The following is a 22,254-nucleotide window of genomic DNA, read 5'->3' as shown; positions in this document are numbered from 1 at the left end:
TTAAATGTAAACTATCTTTTAAGTTAGAGAAAATTTTACATTGACTTCTTAATCACAGTTTATAAAACCTACAGTGCAATTTGATTTAACTGTTCTATCAGGGGTCAAATAGGTTTTCATTTAACTTCTAAAGTAAATGTAATTAGAAAAAAACTGTTGGAAGAAGAAGGTTGGTGGCTAATCTTAATTTGCCTATTCTAACAGTAAAGGTATCATTAATAAAAGTATTTAAATTAGTATTCTAGTTAATATTGAAAGATCATAATAAAAGTAATGCCAAGGACAAATAATATAATTGTTCTCATTTAATGGGTTCTTACTATACAGCAGATAATCATTTAATCACAAGAGCAACTCTAGTTGCTAGTGTATAGTAGCATCATCATTTTTCAAATAAGGAAATTGAATCTTAAAACGATTCACCAAGGTCTCAGAAGTAACCATTGAAAGAACTGTGATTCAAACCCAGGTCTTCTGACATCAGTGCCCCTGTGTCAACCCCTAAACATGAGTGTCTGCTATATTATACTTTCTTTTTTGTAGTTTGAGTATGTCACTTTGAATTTAAGTGATTAATAAAATAAATGTTTCTTTAGTAGAGAATTATTTGCCAATATACATATTTTTAATTAAAAACTTTTTTTAACATTTATTCATTTTTGAGAGACAGAGTAGGAATGGGAGAGGGAGAGGGGCAGAGAGAGAGGGAGACATAGATTCCGAAACAGGCTCCAGGCTCTAAACTGTCAGCACAGCGCCTGATGTAGGCTCAAACTCACAGACCTCAAGATCATGACCTGAGCTCAAGTCAAATGCTTACGCAACTGAGCCACCCAGGTACCCCAAACATTTCTTCTTTGAATTCTTTATATCAGACAAATGTGGAAAACTATCAGTTACTTTTGGATAGCAAAACCATTTTATTATTGTAGGCTCCCTAACTGAGTGTAAAATGTTAGATTTAATGGAAGAATTTGGAAAAAAGTTCTATCAATTTGGATAAAGGGTAAAGAAAATCCATGATTGTCATTTTCATCAGTTTATCTAGCTTGCTAGGGAATATCTTCTTCCTCATCACCCCTTATAAATTCCTCTCGAAATGGTAATATTGGTAAGTAATGCCATTGTCTCTATTAGAAGCTATAAACTTGTACCATAATATTAAAAATAAATAAAATTAAATGCCTATTTTAGCATACCTACTTCCTTCAAATAATGTTCAAATAATGTTTTCAAACTGCAATACTAGGGCACTTGGGAAAATTTTTAAACTCATTGTCCTCAATGAATTTATTTTTTATCCCAAGAATAGAAAATGCCCAACACTAATACAAAGCAATTGGTATAAGCATCTGTATAAGCAGTTTGGTATAAAGCAATTGGTATGAATTTTGCTAAAACTATGAGTAGAATTCTGCAAAGAAAGTGAGGAAGAAGAAATTAACTTTGTTTTTTTAATAGTTTATTGTCAAATTGGTTTCCACGTAACACCCAGTACTCTTCCCCACAAGTGCCCTCCTCCATTATAACCCCCCCTTCTACCCTTCCCTTCCCCCTTCAGCCCTCAGTTCATTTTCAGTATTCACTAGTCCTCATGATTTGCATTACTCTATCTCCTCAACTCTCTTTCTCCCTTTTCCTCCCTATGGTCCTCTGTTAGGTTTTCCCTGTTACACCTATGAGTGCAAACATCTGATATCTGTCCTTATCCACCTGACTTATTTCGCTTAGCATGACACCCTCAAGGTCCATCCACTTTGCTTCAAATGGCCATATTTCATTCTTTCTCATTGCCATGTAATACTCCATTGTGTGTGTGTGTGTGTGTGTGTGTGTGTGTGTGTGTGTGTGTGTGTATACCACTTCTTCCTGATCCATTCATCAGGTGATGGACATCATTTAGGCTCTTTCCAGGATTTGGCTGTTGTAGAAAGTACCACTATGAATATTGGGGTACATGTTCTCCTATGCATCAGCACTTCTGTATCCTTTGGGTAAATCCCTAGCAGTGCTATTGCTGGGTCATAGGGGAGTTCTCTTGATAGTTTTTTGAGGAACCTCCATACTGCTTTCCACAGTGGTTGTACCAGTTTACATTCCCACCAACAGTGTAGGAGGGTGCCCGTTTCTCCACACCCTCATCAGCATCTATAGTCTCTTGATTTGTTCATTTTGGCCACTCTGGCTGGCATGAGGTGGTATTTCTGTGTGGTATTGATTTGTATTTCCCTGATGATGAGTGATGCTGAGCCTCGTTTCATGTGTCTGTTGGCCATCTGGATGTCCTCTTTGGAGAAGTGTATGTTCATGTCTTCTGCCCATATCTTCACTGGATTATTTGTTTTTCAGATGTGGAGTACTGAGTTCCTTGTAGTTTTGGGATACTAGCCCTTTATCTGACATGTCATTTGCAACTATCTTTTCCCATTCTGTCGGTTGCCTATTAGTTTTCATGATTGTTTCCTTTGCACTGCAGAAGTTTTTTCTTGATGAGGTCCATCCCAATAGTTCATTTTTGCTTTTATTTTCCTTGTCTTTGTGATGCATTGAGTAGGAAATTGCTGCAGTTGAGGTCAAGGAGGCTGTTTTCTACTTTCTCCTCAAGGGATTTGATGGTTTCCTGTCTCACATTCAGATCCTTCATCTATTTTGAGTTTATTTTTTGTGTATTGTGTAAGAAAGTGGTCTAGTTTCATTCTGCTTGTTGCCTTCCAGTTCTCCCAGCACCACCTGCTAAAAAGGCAGTCCTTTTTCCATCAGATACTCTTTCTTGCATTGTCAAAAATTAATTGGCCATTTGTGGGCCCAGTTCTGGGTTCTCTATTCCTTTCCATTGGTCTATGTGTCTGTTTTTGTGCCAATACCATACTGTCTTAATGATGACTGCTTTGTAGTAGAGGGTAAAGTCAAGGGTTGTGATGCCTCCAATTTTGGTTTTCTTCTTCAATATGACTTTGGCTGTTCGGGGTCTTTTGTGGTTCCATACAAATTTTAGGATAGTTTGTTCTAGCTTTGAGAAGAATGTTGGTGCAATTTTGATGGGGATTGCATTGAATGTGTAGATTGCTTTGGGTACTAATGACATTTTCACAATGTTTATTCTTCCAATTCATGAGCATGGAATGTTTTTCCATTTCTTGGGGTCTTCTTCAACTTCTTTCATAAGTTTTCTATAGTTTTCATTGTATAGGTCTTTTCCATCCTTGGTTAGGTTTATTCCTAGGCATTTTATGGTTTTTCATGCAATTGTGAATGGGATCCGTTTCTTGATTTTTTTCTGTTGCTTCATTATTGGTGTATAGAAATGCAACTGATTTCTGTACATTGATTTTGCACATAGTGACTTTGCTGAATTCATTGGTCGGTTCTAGTAGCCTTCTGGTTGAGTCTGTCAGGTTTTCCATGTAGAGAATCATGGCATCTGCAAAAAGTGAAAGTTTGACTCCTTCTTTGCCAATTCTGATGCCTTTTATTTCCTTTTGTTGTCTGATTGCTGATGCTAGGACTTCCAGCACTATGTTAAACAACAGTGGTGAGAGTGGACACCCCTGTCATGTTCATGATTTCAGGGGGAAAGCTCTCAGTTTTTCCCCATTGAGGATGATATTAGCTGTGGGCTTTTCATAAATTGGTTTTGTAATGTTTAAATAAGTTCCTTATTCCTGACTTTCTCAAGGGTTTTTATTAAGAAAGGATGCTATATTTTGTCAACTGCTTTTTCAGCATCTATTGACAGGATCATATGGTTTTTACCTTTTCTTTTGTTAATGTGATGGATCACATGGTTGGATTTGCGAATATTGAACCAGCCTGTAACCCAGGAATGAATCCCACTTGATCATGATAGATATATTTTTTATATGCTATTGAATTCGATTTGCTAGTATCATGTTGAATATTTTTCATCTGTATTCATTAAGGATATTGGTCTGTAGTTCTCTTTTTTGCTGGGTCTCTGTCTGGTTTAGGAATCAAAGTGATGCTGACTTCATAGAATGAGTTTGGAAGTTTTCCTCTCTTTCTATTTTTTGGAATAGTTTGAGAAGAATGAGTATTAGCTCTGCTTTAAATGTCTGGTAGAATTCCCCTGGGAAGCCATCTGGCCCTGGGCTCTATTCATTGGGAGATTTTTGATAATGGATTTGATTTTTTCACTGGTTATCTGTCTGTTCATGCTTTCTATCTCTTCTTGTTTGAATTTTGGTAGTGCATGCATGTTTAGGAATTTGTCCATTTCTTCTAGATTGTCCAGTTTGTTGGCATATAGTTTTTCATAGTAATCTAATGATTGCTTGTATTTCTAAGGGATTGGTTATAATAGATCCTTTTTCATTCATGATTTTGTCTATCTGGGTGTTCTGTCTTTTCTCTCTAAGGAGCCTGGCTCGAGGTATATCACTTTTGTTCATTTTTTCAAAAAACCAATGCTAGATTTCATTGATTTGCTCAACTGTTCTTTTGGATTCTATATTGTTTATTTCTGCCCAGATCTTTATTATTTCCTTTCTTCTGCTGTGTTTGGGGTGCTCTTGCTGCTTCCCTTCTAGTTCCAGTAGGTGCTCTGTTAAATTTTGAATTTGCGCTTTTTCTGGTTTGTTGTAGTAGGCCTGAATTGCAATATACTTTCCTCTTATGACTGCATTTGCTGTATCCCAGAGATTTTGGATTGTTGTATTTTCATTTTCATTTGTTTCCACATATTTTTAAATTTCTTCTCTAATTGCATGATTAGCCCAATCATTCTTTAGTTGACAGGTTTTAAACCTCCACATTTTTGGAGGTTTTCCAGACTTTTTCCTGTGATTGATTTCAAGTTTCATAGCATTGTGATCTGAAAGTGTGCATGGTATAATCTCAATTTGTTTATATTTATTGAAGCTGCTTTATGTCCCAGTATGTGATCTATCTTGGAGAATGTGCCATCTGCTTTTGAGAAGAATGTGAATTTCCTAACTTCAGGATGCAGACTTCTAAATACATCTATCAATTCCATCTGTTCCAATGTGTCATTCAGGTCCAATATTTCTTTAGGGATTTTCTGTCTGGTTAATCTATCCATTACTGTCAGTGGAGTATTAAAGTCCCCTGCAATTAGCACAGTCTTATCAATAAGATTGTCTCTGTTTGTGATTGTTTTATATATTTGGGTGCTCCTGAATTCAGCACATAGATGTTTATAATTGTTAGCTCTTCCTGTTGGAGAGTCCCTGTAATTATTATATAATGTCCTTCATCTCTTGTTACTGCCTTTACTTTAAAGTCCAGTTTGTCTGATATAAGTATGGCCTCTCTAGCTTTCTTTTGGCTTCCAGTTGCATGATAGATATTTCTCCATCCGTTTACTTTCAATCTGAAGGTGTCTTCAGGTCTAAAAATTAGTCTCTTGTAGACAGCAAATAGATGTATTTTGATTTTTTTTATCCATTCTGTTACCCTGTGTCATTTGATTGGTGCACTCAGTCCATTTAGATTCATTGTGTTCTCCGTGGAGTTCATGTTTGTAGTAGTGTCTCTGATATCTTGTATTCTTTGCAACATTTCCCTCATAGAGTCCCTCTTCGGATTTTTGGTTTGGTGGTGATGAATTCTCTCAATTTTTGTTTACTTGAGAACACCTTTATCTCTCCTTCTATTCTGAATGACAGGCTTGCTGGATAATGGATTCTTGGCTGCATATTTTTTTCTGTTCATCACATTGAAGATTTCCTGCCATTCCTTCCTGTCCTGCCAAGTTTCATTAGATAGGTCTGTAACCACTCTGATAGGTTTCCCTTTGTATGTTAGGGCCTTTTTTATCCCTAGCTCCTTTCAGGCTTCTCTCTTTATCTTTGTATTTTGCCAGTTTCACTATGATATGTCATGCTGAAGGTCAATTCAAGTTATGTCTTAAGGGAGTTCTTTTTGCCTCTTGAATTTGAATGTGTATTTCTTTCCCAGATTTGGGAAATTCTCAGTTATAATTTGATATAGCACCCCTTTAGGACCTTTTTCTCTTTCTTCTTCAGGAATTTCTATGATATGGATATTGTTCTGTTTGATTTTATCACTCAGGTCTCATATTCTCCTTTCCTGCTCTTGGATCAATTTCTCTCTTTTTTTCTCAGCTTCCTCTTTTGCTATAATTGTGTCTTCTAATTTACCTATTCTTCTCTCTGCTTCTTCAATTCATGAGGTGGCTGCCTCCATTTTATTATGTACCTCATTAAGAGCCTTTTTTAACTCATCACAGCTATTTTGAAAGTCCCTAGTCATTTTATCAGAAGTTTCTCCGATTTTTTTCAAGCCCAGCGATTAATTTTATGACTATTGTTCTAAATTCTTGTTCAGTTTGTTGCTTAGATCTGTTTTGAACAGTTCTGTGGCTGTGACTTCTTCTTGGAGTTTCTTTAGGGGAGAGTTCTGTTTTGTCATGTTGGCTAGCTTTCTGTCTCTTATCAGTTTTTAAAGCTTGTTATGCACTGTGCATCTGTTAGTATTGCTCTGTTAATGGAGGCTTATTGACTGTCCAGGGCCTGTGTTTCAGAAAGTGTTCTTTTAATGGTGTCTCTCAGTTTCTCTTGTTGTGCCTTTGAGTATTTTATTTCCCTTCTCAGCGATATTCAGGACTCTCTGTCATGCCTACTTTGGCTTGTTTCTTGGGGTAGCCCTGAAAAAGAAAACAGTCAGACAAACACACAAGGAACAAAAGCACACAAATACACAGACAAATCAAACAAACAAATAAATTAAAAGGGGTAAGGAAGAAAAGAAAAGGAAGGGAGAGTAAAGAGAAGAAAAGAAAAAGAATGAAAAAAAAGGGGGGACAGAGACAACAAAGGACAATGGACAGTCTAAAAGCATATAACCAGTTGAGGGGAGAAATAAGGATGAGATAAGGGAGACTATATCTTGATGGCAGAGAAGAGAGAGAGAGAGACAGAGAGACAGAGAGAAAAGGAAAATAAAGAGTAAAAAATTTTAAAAATTTAAAAAAGAGTAAAAAAGTAATAGTAATAATTAAAAACAAATACAAAAAAGCAGCAGCTCCCCCTCGCAAATAGGTGTGGTTTGGTGTACTCTCGGGGACTGCTCTTGGAGGCCCTGCCTTGGTGGTTGCAGAGAAAAGAATGGTGGCACCCCAAGCTCTGCTCGAACTAAGTGCTGCAAGCCACTCTTAGGAGTCTGATCTCTTTGTGCTGCAGATGAACCAAGATGTATTTTCCAGGCCCACCTCACTTCAAAATCCTAGTCCATGCACTTTAATGCTACCACAGATGAGATGTACTCACTTAGGCACTGGCTTCTTAGCTGGGATCTCATACAGGGAGGGAGCTCTTTCTCTTGGTGCCAGCTGGGATTCACACTGCTGTTGCCAGAGGTGAGGTGTGCTTCCACAGCCACAGCCACCATCGCACCACCAAATCCCTGCCAGGATCATGTAGGGGTGGGAGCTGTTTTTCCTGGTGCCACCTGGGATTCAAGCTGCCACTGTGGGAGGTGGAAGGGAAGCTGGAGGCAAGGTGCACTCCAGTGGGCTGCCGCTTGCCTCCGGCCAGGATCTTGCAGGCAGAGGAGGCCCAAGGAAGAATTCACCAGCTATATGGGACATGTTTCTCTCCCCAAATTCAGCGGTTATATATGGGGTGAGAGTTTTTCTCTCCATCCAGGGTTAAGTTCTTTATCTCTTCTCTAGAGACAGTACTATGAGTGTGTTCAGTTTCTCTTTCTCTTCCCTTTGTTTCTCAGGGGCTCTTCGCAGTTTCCCTGTGTTGGGCTGGGGCTCCCACCTCCCCTGCACCTCTCAGGATGGACTGTTTTCCAATCTCCCCAGTTCGCATTCACTCACGCATCTTTGAGTTTGCCTTCTTTCTGGAGTCTGTATTTTCCCCCACCATTCTTGCAGATAAGAGTAATGTCCTTCTCAGTTTGATAGATGGGGTGGATGAAGTTTACAGAGCTCCCTTCTTCTCTGCCACCTTGCCTCCTCCCTTGACATTAACTTTGAAACTGAGCACAGAGTAGCTATTCAATAAATTCTTGTTGAAGTGAATTGAAATAAAAATACACATGGTATTAAATAAGACATATTGTATAAATATACACTTTAACTCTACATTCTTTAAAAAAGCAAGGTTTGATACAAAATGTCAACAATCTTTGTTTATAACCAGGCTGAAAATAAGCTATCTTACTTTGTTTCTGTTTTTTCATGTAACTTATTTTTAGCAGTTCAATTTTACAACTGGAACCTGCACAGTATGGTCAATTCTTAATTTCTTAAAGAAATGTTCTATATAGGAAACCAGATTCTCCTGCAGCATTAAAAAAAAAAAAAAAAAAACCTTTGCCAGAGACCAATAACGAAATACGTTTTTGATCAAAGAAGAGTATAATGTAATACCATTTAGGGCACATACATATGCAAAATAATAGACTAAGGGAAACTGGATAGTCAAATTGTCCCTATAACTAGAAAATTAGCATTTTAAAGCCTTTTTATGTATTAATAACTACAGTGTTAAATTATTAGATCATAGGTTTTAACATTCTTGTCATTTTACATGTATTAATCTTGGATTTTAAAAATTCATAAATGATACCTTCTCTCCAATAAGTATAGGAACCATAAGGACATTAAAGTAATATAGTAATTAAATGTGTATTGAAATCTATTGAATATCTGTACCATTATCATAAAAACTACCGTACTATCAGGATATGAGCTAATGTAACACAACAAAAGATAACTTCGAGAAAAGCAATGATCTCCCTTAGACACCTTTTAATCCTATAGGATAGGGTTTTTAGAGTTAAGCACTTAGTACCTTCTAAATCCTGTCCCCTACTGATATTCACAATCTTAATTCCCAATATCTTGTACATAAAATATTTTCTCTAGAACTCATCTTTCCTTTTCCAATCCTCTAAAGTGAATACTCACCTCCGTAAAACCCCCACTCTTCCCCTGTCATTCTTTTCTATTTTCATGAAGTCTACCTCTCTTTAAGGGAAAATTTATGGAAATAAACTCTATGAAGTCATATAAGAACAATCCAAATTCAAAATAACAACTGGGGGTACTTGGGTAGCTCAGTCATTAATAATTATCTGACTTCGACTCAGCAGCTCAAGCCCCGCTTTGGGTGAGCATGAGCCCCACTTCAGGTGAGTTCCAGGACCACTTTGGGCTAACACAAGCCCCACTTTGGGTAAAACTTGAGCCCACTTAAGTGAGCCCCTCTTCTTTCCCTCTTTCTCCCTCTCTCCTCTCTCTCTCTGTCTACCCCTCACTCAGGCACCCCCTCAAAGAAAAACAAACAAGAAAACCAGGAGCAAGATATTTATAGTAAAAACAATCAATATAAAAATAGCACCCTAATTGTATAAGGAATGGATATAAATTAATGTAAAAATATTAATTGTGTTTAGTTGGGATTCCCCAGAAACAGGTGTTTAGAAAAGAATTCAAATAGTATGTTTAGAATGGTCTCAAGAAATGTTAGCTGATCTGAAAAAATACTTGTTGAGGGTATATTATCAAACTATTTACTAGTCTGGACAACTGGACCTTAATTTCTCTGGGGAGGGCTCTGGGAAACTGCATAAAACACATATTACAGAGTTGTCAAAAATAATGGGTGAAGGAACTGAGGCATATATAGTCTTGCTAGTCATTAGTTGAGAGATGTTTCTGAGGCATATTAATCTCATGATGAGGGATATAACTTGAGTAATCTCTATACATTAGGACATATATTAAAAAATATTTACAGAAACAATGCTTATAATGTAATAAATAGAAACATCTGTAATGTGCATTAAAAGAAGAATAATAAATTATGTTATAGTCAGTGGAATACTATATGATGGTGATTAGTCATTATTGACATCAAAATGGGTGAATTTCACAATACTAATGCTAACTTTTAAAAGTTTCAGGAAAATATTCATTGTATGATTTGATTTGTATAATGTTTAAAACTATACAGAAACCACACTTTTTTAGAATTTACAGAGGTTTAGTAAAACTAAAAAGCAGATTATTAAGCATCATTTGGGAATTTGAGGGGCAAATAGGATGAGGCAGTTGGGAGGGGCATTCAGGTGTTTCTTAAAAGGACAGGTTCTATTTATTAAATGATGTTGTGGATGCATGCATATATATATTATTTTAGATATATAACTTTTCATGTCAAAAGATTGGCTAGAGGAAGAGAAACCATGGAATGAAACCCAGAGTGTCCCAGAAAGAGGAGGAGGGAAAATAGGAAAAGTATGTACTAGAAGCCAAGAAGGAGAGACCAATCAATGACAACTGTTGCTAGGCAGTGCTGGATATAAAATGAAATGAAGTTAATGGACTTGGGACTTAGAAGTCATTGGAGGTTTTGGCAAGTGAAGTTTCAGTAATATAGTTGGGATAGATGCCAGAAAACCATGGCTTGTGGGGTAATAAAAAGCAGTGAGTATAGACAGCTCTTTAAATAATTGGGTCAGTAAATGCAAGGAGGGAGATAGGCTGTAATTTGAGGGAAAGACAAATTTGAACACTATTGAGAAGTATTTTATTAAAGAATGTAGTCTTCTCTATACCATTGATAAAGTCATTAAAGATCTCTAAATAGAAATTTAATCATAGGAAAAAATTAAATTGTCTGCTAAGAAAGTCTCCAGGAAAATCCTTGATTTAAATCTTTCTGGTGAAAACTATTTAAATGTTACAAATAATTATTTCATTCAAATGGTAAATTTTCAGAAAGGGTGTTTGTTCAACTCTTTCAATGGCTCTTAAAGCCTTTAAGGTTCTGTATATTTATAGTTTCAATATTCTTGGTCATTTTTGTTAAGAATTAATTGCAAAAATTTAAGTTACAATGCACATACATTATCAGTTAGGAGGACAGAATGCTGCTTCTTTCTTTTTGGGCAACTTTAGTCACCAGTGCAATAAAGTAGAGACACATGTTAATGATTTAGTGAAGGAGTAAGGAGATACCTTTGCCTGACTATAAATGTGAATATTCTGTTAAGAAAGAATATAAAATTTAAAATTGCAAAACATGGCATACAACTTGAAATTTCTATAAAAAATATCTCACTGGTGTGCATGAGGTTAGGGCAATAGGAAGCGACGATGTCACGGTGACATAAATCTCAGCCTAGGAGGGTAGCATAGAGGTGGGTGGATTTTATTTTAATAACAAGCAAAATTTTCAAGCTATAACAACATGCTCAATAAATTCTTCTATTACTATGATACCAAAAGAGAGTTGAGAAATGTATTACACATCTATTTTCTCTCCTTAGAGATATATATTTTTGTTCTGTTTCTATGGCAACATTGATGCAGTGACTAAACCTTTAACTCCTTTCTAGACTCCCTGATGGCTTCACACAGCTTCTAAATCTGACCCAGCTCTACCTGAATGACGCCTTTCTTGAATTTCTTCCAGCCAATTTTGGAAGGTAAGAATAAGAACTTTAAATGATGAAATTTTATTTCACCATAGGTAAGTTACCAGCAACAGTAGGTGAAGCTTCAAAAGTGACAATTGGGCTTAAAGATAGTATTCATTAGTATTCATTAAGTGAGACAAAGTTAATAATGAAATATTTTGCACAAAATGAAGTAAAATTAGGTTTGTACATATTATTAATAATCAAATAAATTCTAGATGAATTAAAGAGTTAAGTATAAAAAGGAAGGGCTTATATAGGAAAAATGTACATTAATATTCATGACTCTTGAGCTGGGAAATACCTCTACAGTTTAGAAACAAAGGAAAATAGATGGATAGATAGGTTTGACTATATAAACACATTTAAAATAATACAATATCAGAAAGCATTTTAAAATTAGGGTAAAACAATAAACTGAGAAAACATTGCCACTATATATGGAAAGCAAATTTTATCCTTAACATATAAAGAATTCCTGCAAATGAGTATGAAGACAAAGAGCTCATTAGGGAGAAAAAATGGGTAAATGATAGCTCAAGCCATTCATAATTAAATGTACAAATTGCCAGTGAACACACGAAGTGTTTATGCTCACAAACAATAAAAATAAGATTAAAATGACAATAAAGAGCTTTGTATTCTATCATATATAAACTCTTTATAGAGTATAAGAAAAAGAACATCTCACACACCACTGATAGAATTGCAGAATGTTATGACCTTTATGCAGACCAGTGTGTTTTAAAGGATTTGGAAATATTTGTCACTACTGCCTTTGTAATTTATTTCTAGAAATGTATGATATCCTCATCAGATACCCCACAGAGAGTTATGGGCAAGGATATTTGTCATTACTTACGATATGAAAGGAGTGAAAGCATACATCTGTGTAGGAGATTAATTGAATATATTATGATGCATCCATATGGCAATACTATGTCCATTTATAATTTGGTTTTGGGAAATACTTTTTTAATTCCTGTGATAAGTTATGTTTAAGAGCATATTATAATAAAATATATAAACTATATTTCACCAATTTGAATATAAAATATGAGTGAACTAAAAGACCAATTCTTTGGAAGTAAAATTATTGATAATTTTTATTTTCACTTTCATATTTTTGATGTTTTCCAAGTGTTCAACAATGTACTCTTTTTTATATATAAAAAATATATATATCTTAAAAAGTTATTTTTCCTTTATTATCAATTGCATTTTTCTAAGTGATCACTTTTGAAATCATTCAAATAATAAGAGTATAGCCCAACATCTATCTGTTGGTGTTAAGAACTCAGTAGAGGGTCACTTGGGTGGCTCAGTAAGTTAAGCCTCTGCTCTTGATTTCAGCTGAGGTCATGCTCTCATGGTTTGTGGGTTCTAGCCCCATGTTGGGCTCTCTGCTGACAGTGCAGAACCTGCTTGGGATTTTCTGTCTCCCCCTCTGTCTGTCTCTCCCCGTGCTTCAATCTCTTTCTCTCAAAAATAAATAAATAAATAAATAAATAAATAAATAAACATTTTTAGAAAAGAACTCCGCTATTTAAGTCCCTTAACATGTAACTGCCTCATTTTATGTACAGAGAGCACATCAACATTTCCCAAATCCCATTAGTTTGGCAGATTATGATATCATACACCTATGAACACAATATAGTTGGACAGTTTTTAAAATTCACAGATCTTCAAAAGAGCATTTACTTAGTTTCTGATGAATTGACATTCCACAATTTGTTCAAATAAAGTATCTCTGTTCTCTGGTACTGACTACAGCACTACAAATATACTTTTGATTTATCAAAACAGAGTATTTATCACCCTAGACCACACTTTCATGTCTTAAATTTTTCTCAGTTCTCTTTTCAGTCATCCTAATGTGAAGGAAGACAGTTGGGCCAACAGAAACCATAATACCAAAACCAAAACCACTAGGAATTAGAATTTATTTTGTGTAAATTGTCTGCTCAAATATGTTCTACTTTATACTTGTAATCTAAAAAGATGTTTAACCTTCAGCAGGATAGTGTAACAAAAGAATTACTAAATTTGGAGCACGTGGGTGGCGTAGTTGGTTAAGCATTGGACTCTTCAGCTCAGGTCATGATTTCATGGTTCATGAGTTTAAGCCCCACATCGAGAGCCTGCTTGGGATTCTCTCTCTCCCCTCTCTTTCTCTCTGTCTCTGCCCCTCTCCTGTTCTCTTTCTCTCTGTCTCTGCCCTTCTCCTGTTCTCTGTCTCTCTCTCTTTCAAAAGAAATAAATAAAAGCTAAAAAATTACTAAATTTCTTTCCAAAACCTGAGACTTGGTGCCCCTAAAAGGCAAAAAAAAAAAAAGTCACAAAATATCTTGATACTAGTACAGATGTTGAGAAGATTTGAGACATAAATATTTCAGAATTCTTACAGTGATATACCTGTGCTCTGAATAACTGAATCACTTTTTTCCATATAGATATGAAGAATTTTTAAATTAAAATTAAATTAGAAACTTGATAAGATTCAAAATGCAAAAAGAGGAAGAGACCTGGATAAATATCTAACAGTCTGGTAAATATTGGAGAAATAGCTCAAATAGTAAAATATTTTCAAAACACCAGGAATTCAGAGAATCCATATAATATTAGTTCTAAAGTAGCCTCAACTGAGTACATTTTAATGCTCAGTTATAGACATTCTAACAATAGTGTGTCTCACATTATGGAACTTAGTGAGTTGGTATATATGAAATGAAGGATACTTGGATGAGAAAATTTAAGTTGGGAAGTGTTGATTAATGCATCCAATGTCACATTGATAGAACATTAAAGAGTCTGGATTTCATCCAGATTTGTCTGACACAGAACTCAAGCTTTTAACTACCATGCTGTGCTATTTGCTTTACAAGTTCATTTACAGTCTTATGAGGGACATGTTGCATTGAATACAGCACCTGGTATTAAATAGATATTTAGTAATCTATTACATACAATCAAATAGCAGTGAATTATATTTTATAAAACATGAAATTGGGGCACCTGGGTGGCTCAGTCGGTTAAGCCTCCGACTTCGGCTCAGGTCAGATCTCACATTCGTGGGTTCCAGCCCCGCGTCAGGCTCTGTGCTGACAGCTAGCTCAGAGCCTGGAGCTTGCTTCTGGTTCTGTGTCTCCTTCTCTCTCTGCCCCTCCCCCTCTCATGCTCTGTCTCTCTCTGTATAAAAAATAAATAAAACATTAAAAAAGTTTTTAAAAAACATGAAATTTAGGTTACTTGGACTCATTGATATCTTTGAATGATCTTTATTTTTTAATAAAATGATATTTGTCATTGTCCAATGTTGATGCAACTCTGCTTATAATCAATTTGTACAATTCTTTAAAATCTGTAACCATGATATGTGTTATCCAGACATAGTTGTTTGGATGATACAGTGATAATTGACTCTTTCATAGAAATACGATATTATATAAAAAATATTAAGCAGCAATTTTGTTATTCACTTCTACAGACTTGTCAAATTGCGGATCTTGGAGTTAAGAGAAAATCATTTGAAAACTCTACCAAAGTAAGTGACTGTGTCTTTTCTAAATTTTGAATTGTAGTTTTCAGTAATAGGAGAAAAATAACTATTTTTATTTTGGCTATGCATAGCCATTTTGGTTGACAATTTTCTAGTTTTTTCTGAGAGCCTAAAAAGTACAGTAAACTATAAAACATTCACTATTAAGAAAGAATGTATCCTGCTTTATCAACCTGCATAATTACAATTCAGAGTGGAAGGAGCCATTTAAAGTTTTTTTGATTGGGTGCCTGGGTGGCTCAGTCGGTTGAGCCTCCGACTTCCGCTCAGGTCATGACCTCACGTTTGTGGGTTCCAGCCACATGTCGGGCTCTGTGCTGACTGCTCAGAGCCTGGAGCCTGTCTTCGGATTCTGTACCTTCCTCTCCCTCTGTCCCTGCCCCTTTCATGCTTTGTCTCTCTCTGTATCAAAAATAAATAGAACATTTTTAAAAATTTAAAAAAAAAAGAATAAAGTTTTTCTGATAGCTGAACACACTCACTAGAAAGTTATTTCATTAACATTTATGAAAGTGATATTTTTATACTCAAAATAATCAATAGTTTTAAAATGTTCAACCTAACCATTTGCTTAATTCTTCAAGTTAATATATGGATTGTGATAGTTTTCAGTTTTTAAATCAAGAATATATGAAAATATTTCATAAAAATTATTAAAATTTTTCTAGAGATCCTATAATGGTTTGGCAGGAATTTTATACATTCTTTCAAACTTTCCCTTTTAACTAGTGTATTTAATTTGGCGTATATAAAAGCATAGAATATTTTTATGCAAGAACTAATATCCCAAATTTTATGCAGTGTTTAGTTTAATAAAAATGTCTCTTTTCCTGCCTTCCCATATTTATGTCTAGTAATAGAATTGTGTATTTATAGAAAAAATTATTTGAAAGTCAAAACTTATTTAAAATGGGTAATTTTTTACCCAAATAAATCAATATGACTTGCATATGTTGCAATTAAATTATTGAAAGCTCTATGTTGCTATTATTACCCTCCTGGGGTCTTACAGAAAAATATTGAATACAATTATTAATTTTCCAACAGTCAGACTTTGAGATCTTTCCTCTTTAGGACCAAAACTTAAATTTATTCTTTACTTTTTAAATTCTTTCCCTAAGCTAGCTAGACTGAATTTCATTGATTTTTTAAACCAATATATCAATATAATACCTACAAGTACATCTTATATATATTATGTATGAAAATTCTGTCAATGAAATATAAAAAGTATCAGTAATGATATGATTCCACTTAAAAAACATACATAGAGATAAAATATCTGTTCATTCCTCCATATGTGGAAGACAAGGAAAGAACATGAAAAGGAGGAAATGTCTCCATAACTGGACATCATATGCAATTTTGAGTAGCTTTTCTCTAAGCTAAAGCATTATACATAGATCTTATGGAAAGTACCGTGTCCCAGGTTGAGGGCATAAACAAAGATGCAAATATGGGGAATTTGGTTGGGAATGTTACTTGTTTAGCAGTAATCTGCAAATGCAGCTAGTTGCCAATGTTTCCATCCCTAATCCCTTAAATGTCTACATTTAAAATAGATTAGAAATATGGCTAAGTGGAAGCCAAACCACAGTGAGAGAACAGTTGTCCCCTTCATCTAAATATATACATTTAGGTCAAGGAGAAAATATTGAGTATGTGGATGAAACTGTTTTCCCCTCTGCTTGCAAATAGTGGTTTTGATGTGAAATATAAAATAAATCTGACACAGATTGTCAGGGGTTTAAGTATATATTTTTAAATAGAAATTTTAATTATAAATTAAAATCTGACCATAGATTGATAATGGACTTTATATGAGGTAGCTGTGTTAACTGTTCAGAGTAATGAGTAATGATGCTTATAATTGGTATAGGGGTATTCTGTAGGCTTTTGGATTATGGCCCACTATCAAACAGAATTAAAATTAGTAGGATAATATGGATTTAACTGTGTTTGGCATTTAAAAAACATTGTATAGGTGTATAGAAATGACACTAGGTCTCCTTGGCATACCGTTATGCATGTATAAGTTGTATCTCTGTTATAGTTTATACATTTAAAAATCATTTTCAAAGTTATATCCAGTCTAGTGTGTTATTTTTTAACTTATAGACAGAAATATGAAGAACCAAGGGCATGCATAAAATCTGGAGAACTGTAGTTTAGCTTTGATGTCTATAAAAGGAGAATTGCATGAAGTTTTATCTTGAATAAAAATAAATGTTTTTACTATGTATCGTATACAATACTTTCTGATCACAAACTAGACCTGTAACTAAGAGATATATGAGAATTTTCTACTCTCTTTTATTTTGTACTCCCAATGAAAATAAAGGAAAACTGTAATTTTAGGAAAAGCAATTTTAGTTTTATAACAGTTACTCCAACAAAAGATAGCTCAAGGATATAAATAAGATGCTAAGTCTTTATTGGGTCCTCAGTGATTTTTCTCTTTTCATTTTGTCTTAAAAGTCAATCCGTACAAAATATAAAAATGTGATAAGAATTATGATATACATTAAAATGTGTATCCTTAAAGTACACTAATATTTGATATATATGACATTTTGATATATACAGATTCTAGGACAAATTATTTGTTACTAAATACAAGTTAGTATTACAAACTTCCTTAAACTGTTCCTTTCTGATCATCCTTCTAGGAATATATAAATGAGAAAATTAAATTCCTCAGATGCACATTTGCTTAAAATTCCCTGAAATAGTAGGTCTTGATTATGTGTAATAATTGAGGATGTTGAATATATGAAAAAAGTAGATAGCCAACAAGATAACTTTCAGGTTTCATGGTACAGTTTTCCTCACAGCACAATTATCTTCTTAATTATATTTTTTGAGGGGAATTAAAAAAGAGTTTGCTCCCACTTTGGAGCTTTTGTACTAGCGATTTTTCTAGAACTCTCTTTCCACAAAATCTTACATGGCTAGATCTTCTGAGTCACATCTTTCTTCAAATGTTGTCTCCTCAGAGGATTTCTCTGATTGTATCACATAAGATTGTCCTTTCTTAGCCTTTATGCCATTTCACTATGTTCTTTTTTATTTTCTTCATCCCATTTATGGTTTTCTGAATTATTTTGTCTCTTTGTTTACTTGGAGATGATCTCCATAGGAGAACATAAACTTTGTTAAGAAGACTTTTTTTCTCTCTTTCTTCTGCTGAATTTTCAGCACCTAAAACAGTGTCTGGAAAATACTTGGTACTCAATAAATAAATAAGAATGTTAATATATTGATTCACAATTATAAATATCTGTTCTGGGGCACCTGGGTGGCTCAGTTGGTTGAGCGTCCGACTTCAGCTTAGGTCATGGTCTTGCGGTCTGTGAGTTTGAGCCCTGCATCAGGCTCTGTGCTGACAGCTCAGAGTCTGGAGCCTGCTGCAGATCTCTCTGTGCCCCTCCCTGACTCGCACTGTCTCTCTCTCCCTCAAAAATAAATAAAAACATTTAAAACTTAAAAAAAAAAAAGAAATATCTGTTCTGTGACCTGGATATTTTGTGTCACTTTATTACTTTTCCCCATTGAAAATTATATGAAATATCAAATATTATGATCAGATGAGTTTCTCAATAGCTGATAGCTGAGCCTTGATTTTTAAACTTACATACACATGTGCGCGCACACACATGCACAAACACACATGAACATGCATGTTCCCTCTGGTGGTTTTAAGTTACACATAATAGCTAAGGCATGACAAGGGAAGTAAATAATTTCAAGTTAAGGAAATTAATATTTGACAACTGAAGAACCCCAAAATACTATCACTTCTGTCATTAAAAGGTCTTACATTTAGTCAAGAAACATCTTTCAGGAAAAAAATGAAAGGATAGAACAGTTTTTAAAATGAAATTTAGGAATCATTTCCATGGAAGTTAGATAGCAACATATATAAATAGTGATAATGGTGAGTTATTTATAAATAAAAATTTCCCAAATTTGTGAGAATGCCTAAGGACCCATACTCAGCACATGTATAATTATTCACAGATGGTGGTAAAACATTATACCTTATCTTGATACTCTCTAAGAGAAAAAGATCCCTTGAATTATAAATATAAATTAAAACCAGAGCTACATTAAAGCATTATTAATGAGAGACATTCAATTATGAAAGTCAAGAAAAGACTGAGGAGTATTTCAGACTGAAGAATACTAAAAAAACATTATAACTAAGAGCAGTGATTCTTAATTGGTTCTTTTTCTCTAAAAAAAAATATTGGGACAACTGGTAACACTTGCATGGACTCTGAGAATTATATGGTAGCAATGTAGCAATGTAAATTTCCTAATTTGGATGGTTGTATTTGGTTTGGTTTAAGAATGTTCTTTTGTATAGGAAATATACACTAAAGTATTTGGAAAGAATGGAGCCCTAGGATTGCAATTTATTATCAAGTAGTTCAGAACAGTTATTTGTAAAATACTTTGAAACTTTTTGTAATTTTATGATTGTTTTAATATAAATTTTTATTTTAAAAGCTGTTTTAAACTACAAAATCTTTGAAAAAAAAAAGTAACCCTATCACTGTGGAGAAAATAAATGATCAACCTCATTTCTGAAATATGTGTGCATAAAGAGGACAAGGGGAGAGTTTCATTTATATACTAAAACAACTGTATAAAAATGAACATTTTAGGGATTAAGTTTCTACTTATATAAATTATATATATATATATATGTGGCTATATTATTTTCCTACATGAATGATAACAAATACTCTATAATTATCACTCAAATTTTTATTCATTTGTGAATACATGTTTTTAGTTTTCATGTAAATTAGCTTTTCTTTTTAAATAAGATTGCTTTATAGATAGACTTAGAAAAATATAATGTACTCATGTTTTTTCTTTTAAACCTTTTCTTCCTTTGTTATCTATTTCATTACCAGTTATCATCAGAATAATGAAGAAAAAGTCATAAAATAATATGCATTCTGAAATGGACAGGTGTGACTAAGTCATTTTCTATTCTCATTTCAGGATCCCATTAATGAATTATCTCATTTGACATTACTGTACAAGTTACTTCAATGAAATACATCAATAGATTCCTTAGTGCTATTGTAACAAAAAAAAATTCCATTGTCAGGCACAGCTTACAGAATAGCTTTTTGATATTTCTATTAACTCTGTTTTTGTGACTATAATACATAATTGGATATAATATGTCTTTATAATCATATTACCTTATGCTTCTACCAATGTATATCAATTTATAAGGCATGCTTCTACCAATGTATATCAATTTATAACCATTCTAGGTTATCTTTATCAAAAGTGACAGTATGATGCTCTAACTAACCAAGTAACCATGTGAGCGACCTCTGGTTTTAGAGAGTCACAGTGAGAACTAGATATTTTCTTTACTTCTGCCCACCTAGTCTTATATTTTAAAATAAAATAAAATAAAATAAGTGATATTGAATACATATGCCACAAATTATAATACATTATAATAATGTGATTATTAAAAAAATTTAGAGTCCCTTCTAACATATCAAACATATATACTTTTCAAGGATTCATCAAAGGAAAATCTGTGAGCTCTCTGTTTTCTGAACTAGCTGTACTTCTTTTTAACCTTATGCTTTTAACATAAAATTAAGACTTAGAATATTATGGTTAGTAAGGTTATGTCAAGTCCAGTAAAGGCCTAGGGAGAGGGCACAAAAGCCAAATAAAACCATGGAACCAAATCATTGTTTTCAGAGAATTTCACTTATTAATAGCCACTCTGATCTCTTATGAGTCAATTTACCAAGAGATAAAAACTGCCTTATTTGTGAGATTGAAAGTGCTATGGCTTCAGTTTCATAAGAGCTTAAGGCGTAGTCTCTCACAGAATAATTAGCATGTATGTAGTTCTATTTCATCTGAGAAGAACGATAGTGTACTCAAATGAGTATATATTTTGCAGTTAGACAAACCTAGGTTGGTGTTCAAGCCCTTGCTGCTTGGTTATTGATTTACTTAAATTCTCTGAACTTCAGTGTCATCATTTTTAAAGAATACTCAGTGGTCATTACTTCCATTAAGCTGGAAAATATGTTTTAGGTAAGAGTTGATAAAATGAATCTTATGATCATTTAAAACTAGAGAAGTATTTAAGCTAAAGTAGTTCAATTCTGGCACTTAGAAAACTTGAGTCTATATTTAAAAAATGCATGAACCATATGTTTTTTATTTTATCTCATAAAATATCTTTATTAGAAAGGGAATGGTGCTTGTTTATTATTTACTTTGCAACAAAGTCTTAAAAATAATGTGTAATGCTAATATGCCCTGTTTATTTTTTTAAGCAGGACTATAATGAGAACTCATATAAATGATTGTCTCCCTTTACTAAAAGTATGTAAGAACTTTAAATATCTACTTATCATTCTTAAAGGCTATTCTTTTCCATTTTAAAAGTGGCAAATCTTTAAAATTGGGTAAACTGAGGAGCTCCTGGGTGGCTCAGTCAGTTAAGCATCCTACTGTCGATTTCGGTTCAGGACATGATCTCACAGTTCGTGAATTTGAGCCCCACATCGGACTCTGTGCTGCCATGCAGAGCCTGCTTAAGATTCTCTCTCTCTCCATCTGTGCCTCTCCCTGCTCACACACTCAGTCTCTCTCAAAATAAGTAAACTTTATAAATAATAGATAAGTGAATAAATAAGATGGATTAAACTCAAATTTAAAAAGACCATGATAAAAATAAACAAAAACTCTCAACAAGCACCATAAGAAACATATCTACCATTTACGACTTCCTGTCATAATGGATTTATAAATCCATTCCCTGCATATTTGCAAATTCAAGCCATTTTATGTGGATGATTACTTTCTGCTTTACAGAATAATGTCGTATCTTTACTAAAAGTATTTTCTGAACATCATAGACCACCGTAGACATTGATCTTGGTCTCAGAGTCTTGGGCCAAAAACATACAGAAAGACAGAAAAGATCCAGTTAACAGAGCTACTCTTATGTTCTCAGATATTATACCTCTGTGGTTGTGAATTGCAAATGTGTACTGAATTCTAATTCCATATTCTAATAGATCTCAAATGGAATACTCAACCAATATCAAAACAGAAATCATCTTTCTCTTTTCTACCCATCACTCCATAGCAAAACCAAACCAAACCAACCAGAACAAAACAAAAATCCCAGATTTCTGATTGTAAGCTACTAAATGACAATAATATCTATCTATGACAGAAATTATAAATTT

At 33.9% G+C, this 22,254-nt stretch overlaps 1 protein-coding gene across 1 annotated transcript in view; it reads left to right on the top strand.

Moving 5' to 3' along the window:
• Positions 1-22,254, top strand: part of LRRC7 (leucine rich repeat containing 7) — a 542,709-nt gene that overhangs the window by 257,685 nt on the left and 262,770 nt on the right. Inside the window, exons 6-7 of the mRNA XM_029949178.1 lie at positions 11,356-11,445; positions 14,927-14,983. Coding sequence (XP_029805038.1) covers positions 11,356-11,445; positions 14,927-14,983 — 147 coding nt within the window. The remainder of the gene's footprint in view (positions 1-11,355; positions 11,446-14,926; positions 14,984-22,254) is intronic.

The sequence above is a fragment of the Suricata suricatta genome, chromosome 8 (assembly GCF_006229205.1).
Source record: "Suricata suricatta isolate VVHF042 chromosome 8, meerkat_22Aug2017_6uvM2_HiC, whole genome shotgun sequence".
Lineage (NCBI taxonomy): Eukaryota > Metazoa > Chordata > Mammalia > Carnivora > Herpestidae > Suricata > Suricata suricatta.
This window is presented reverse-complemented; position numbering and strand designations above follow the sequence as displayed.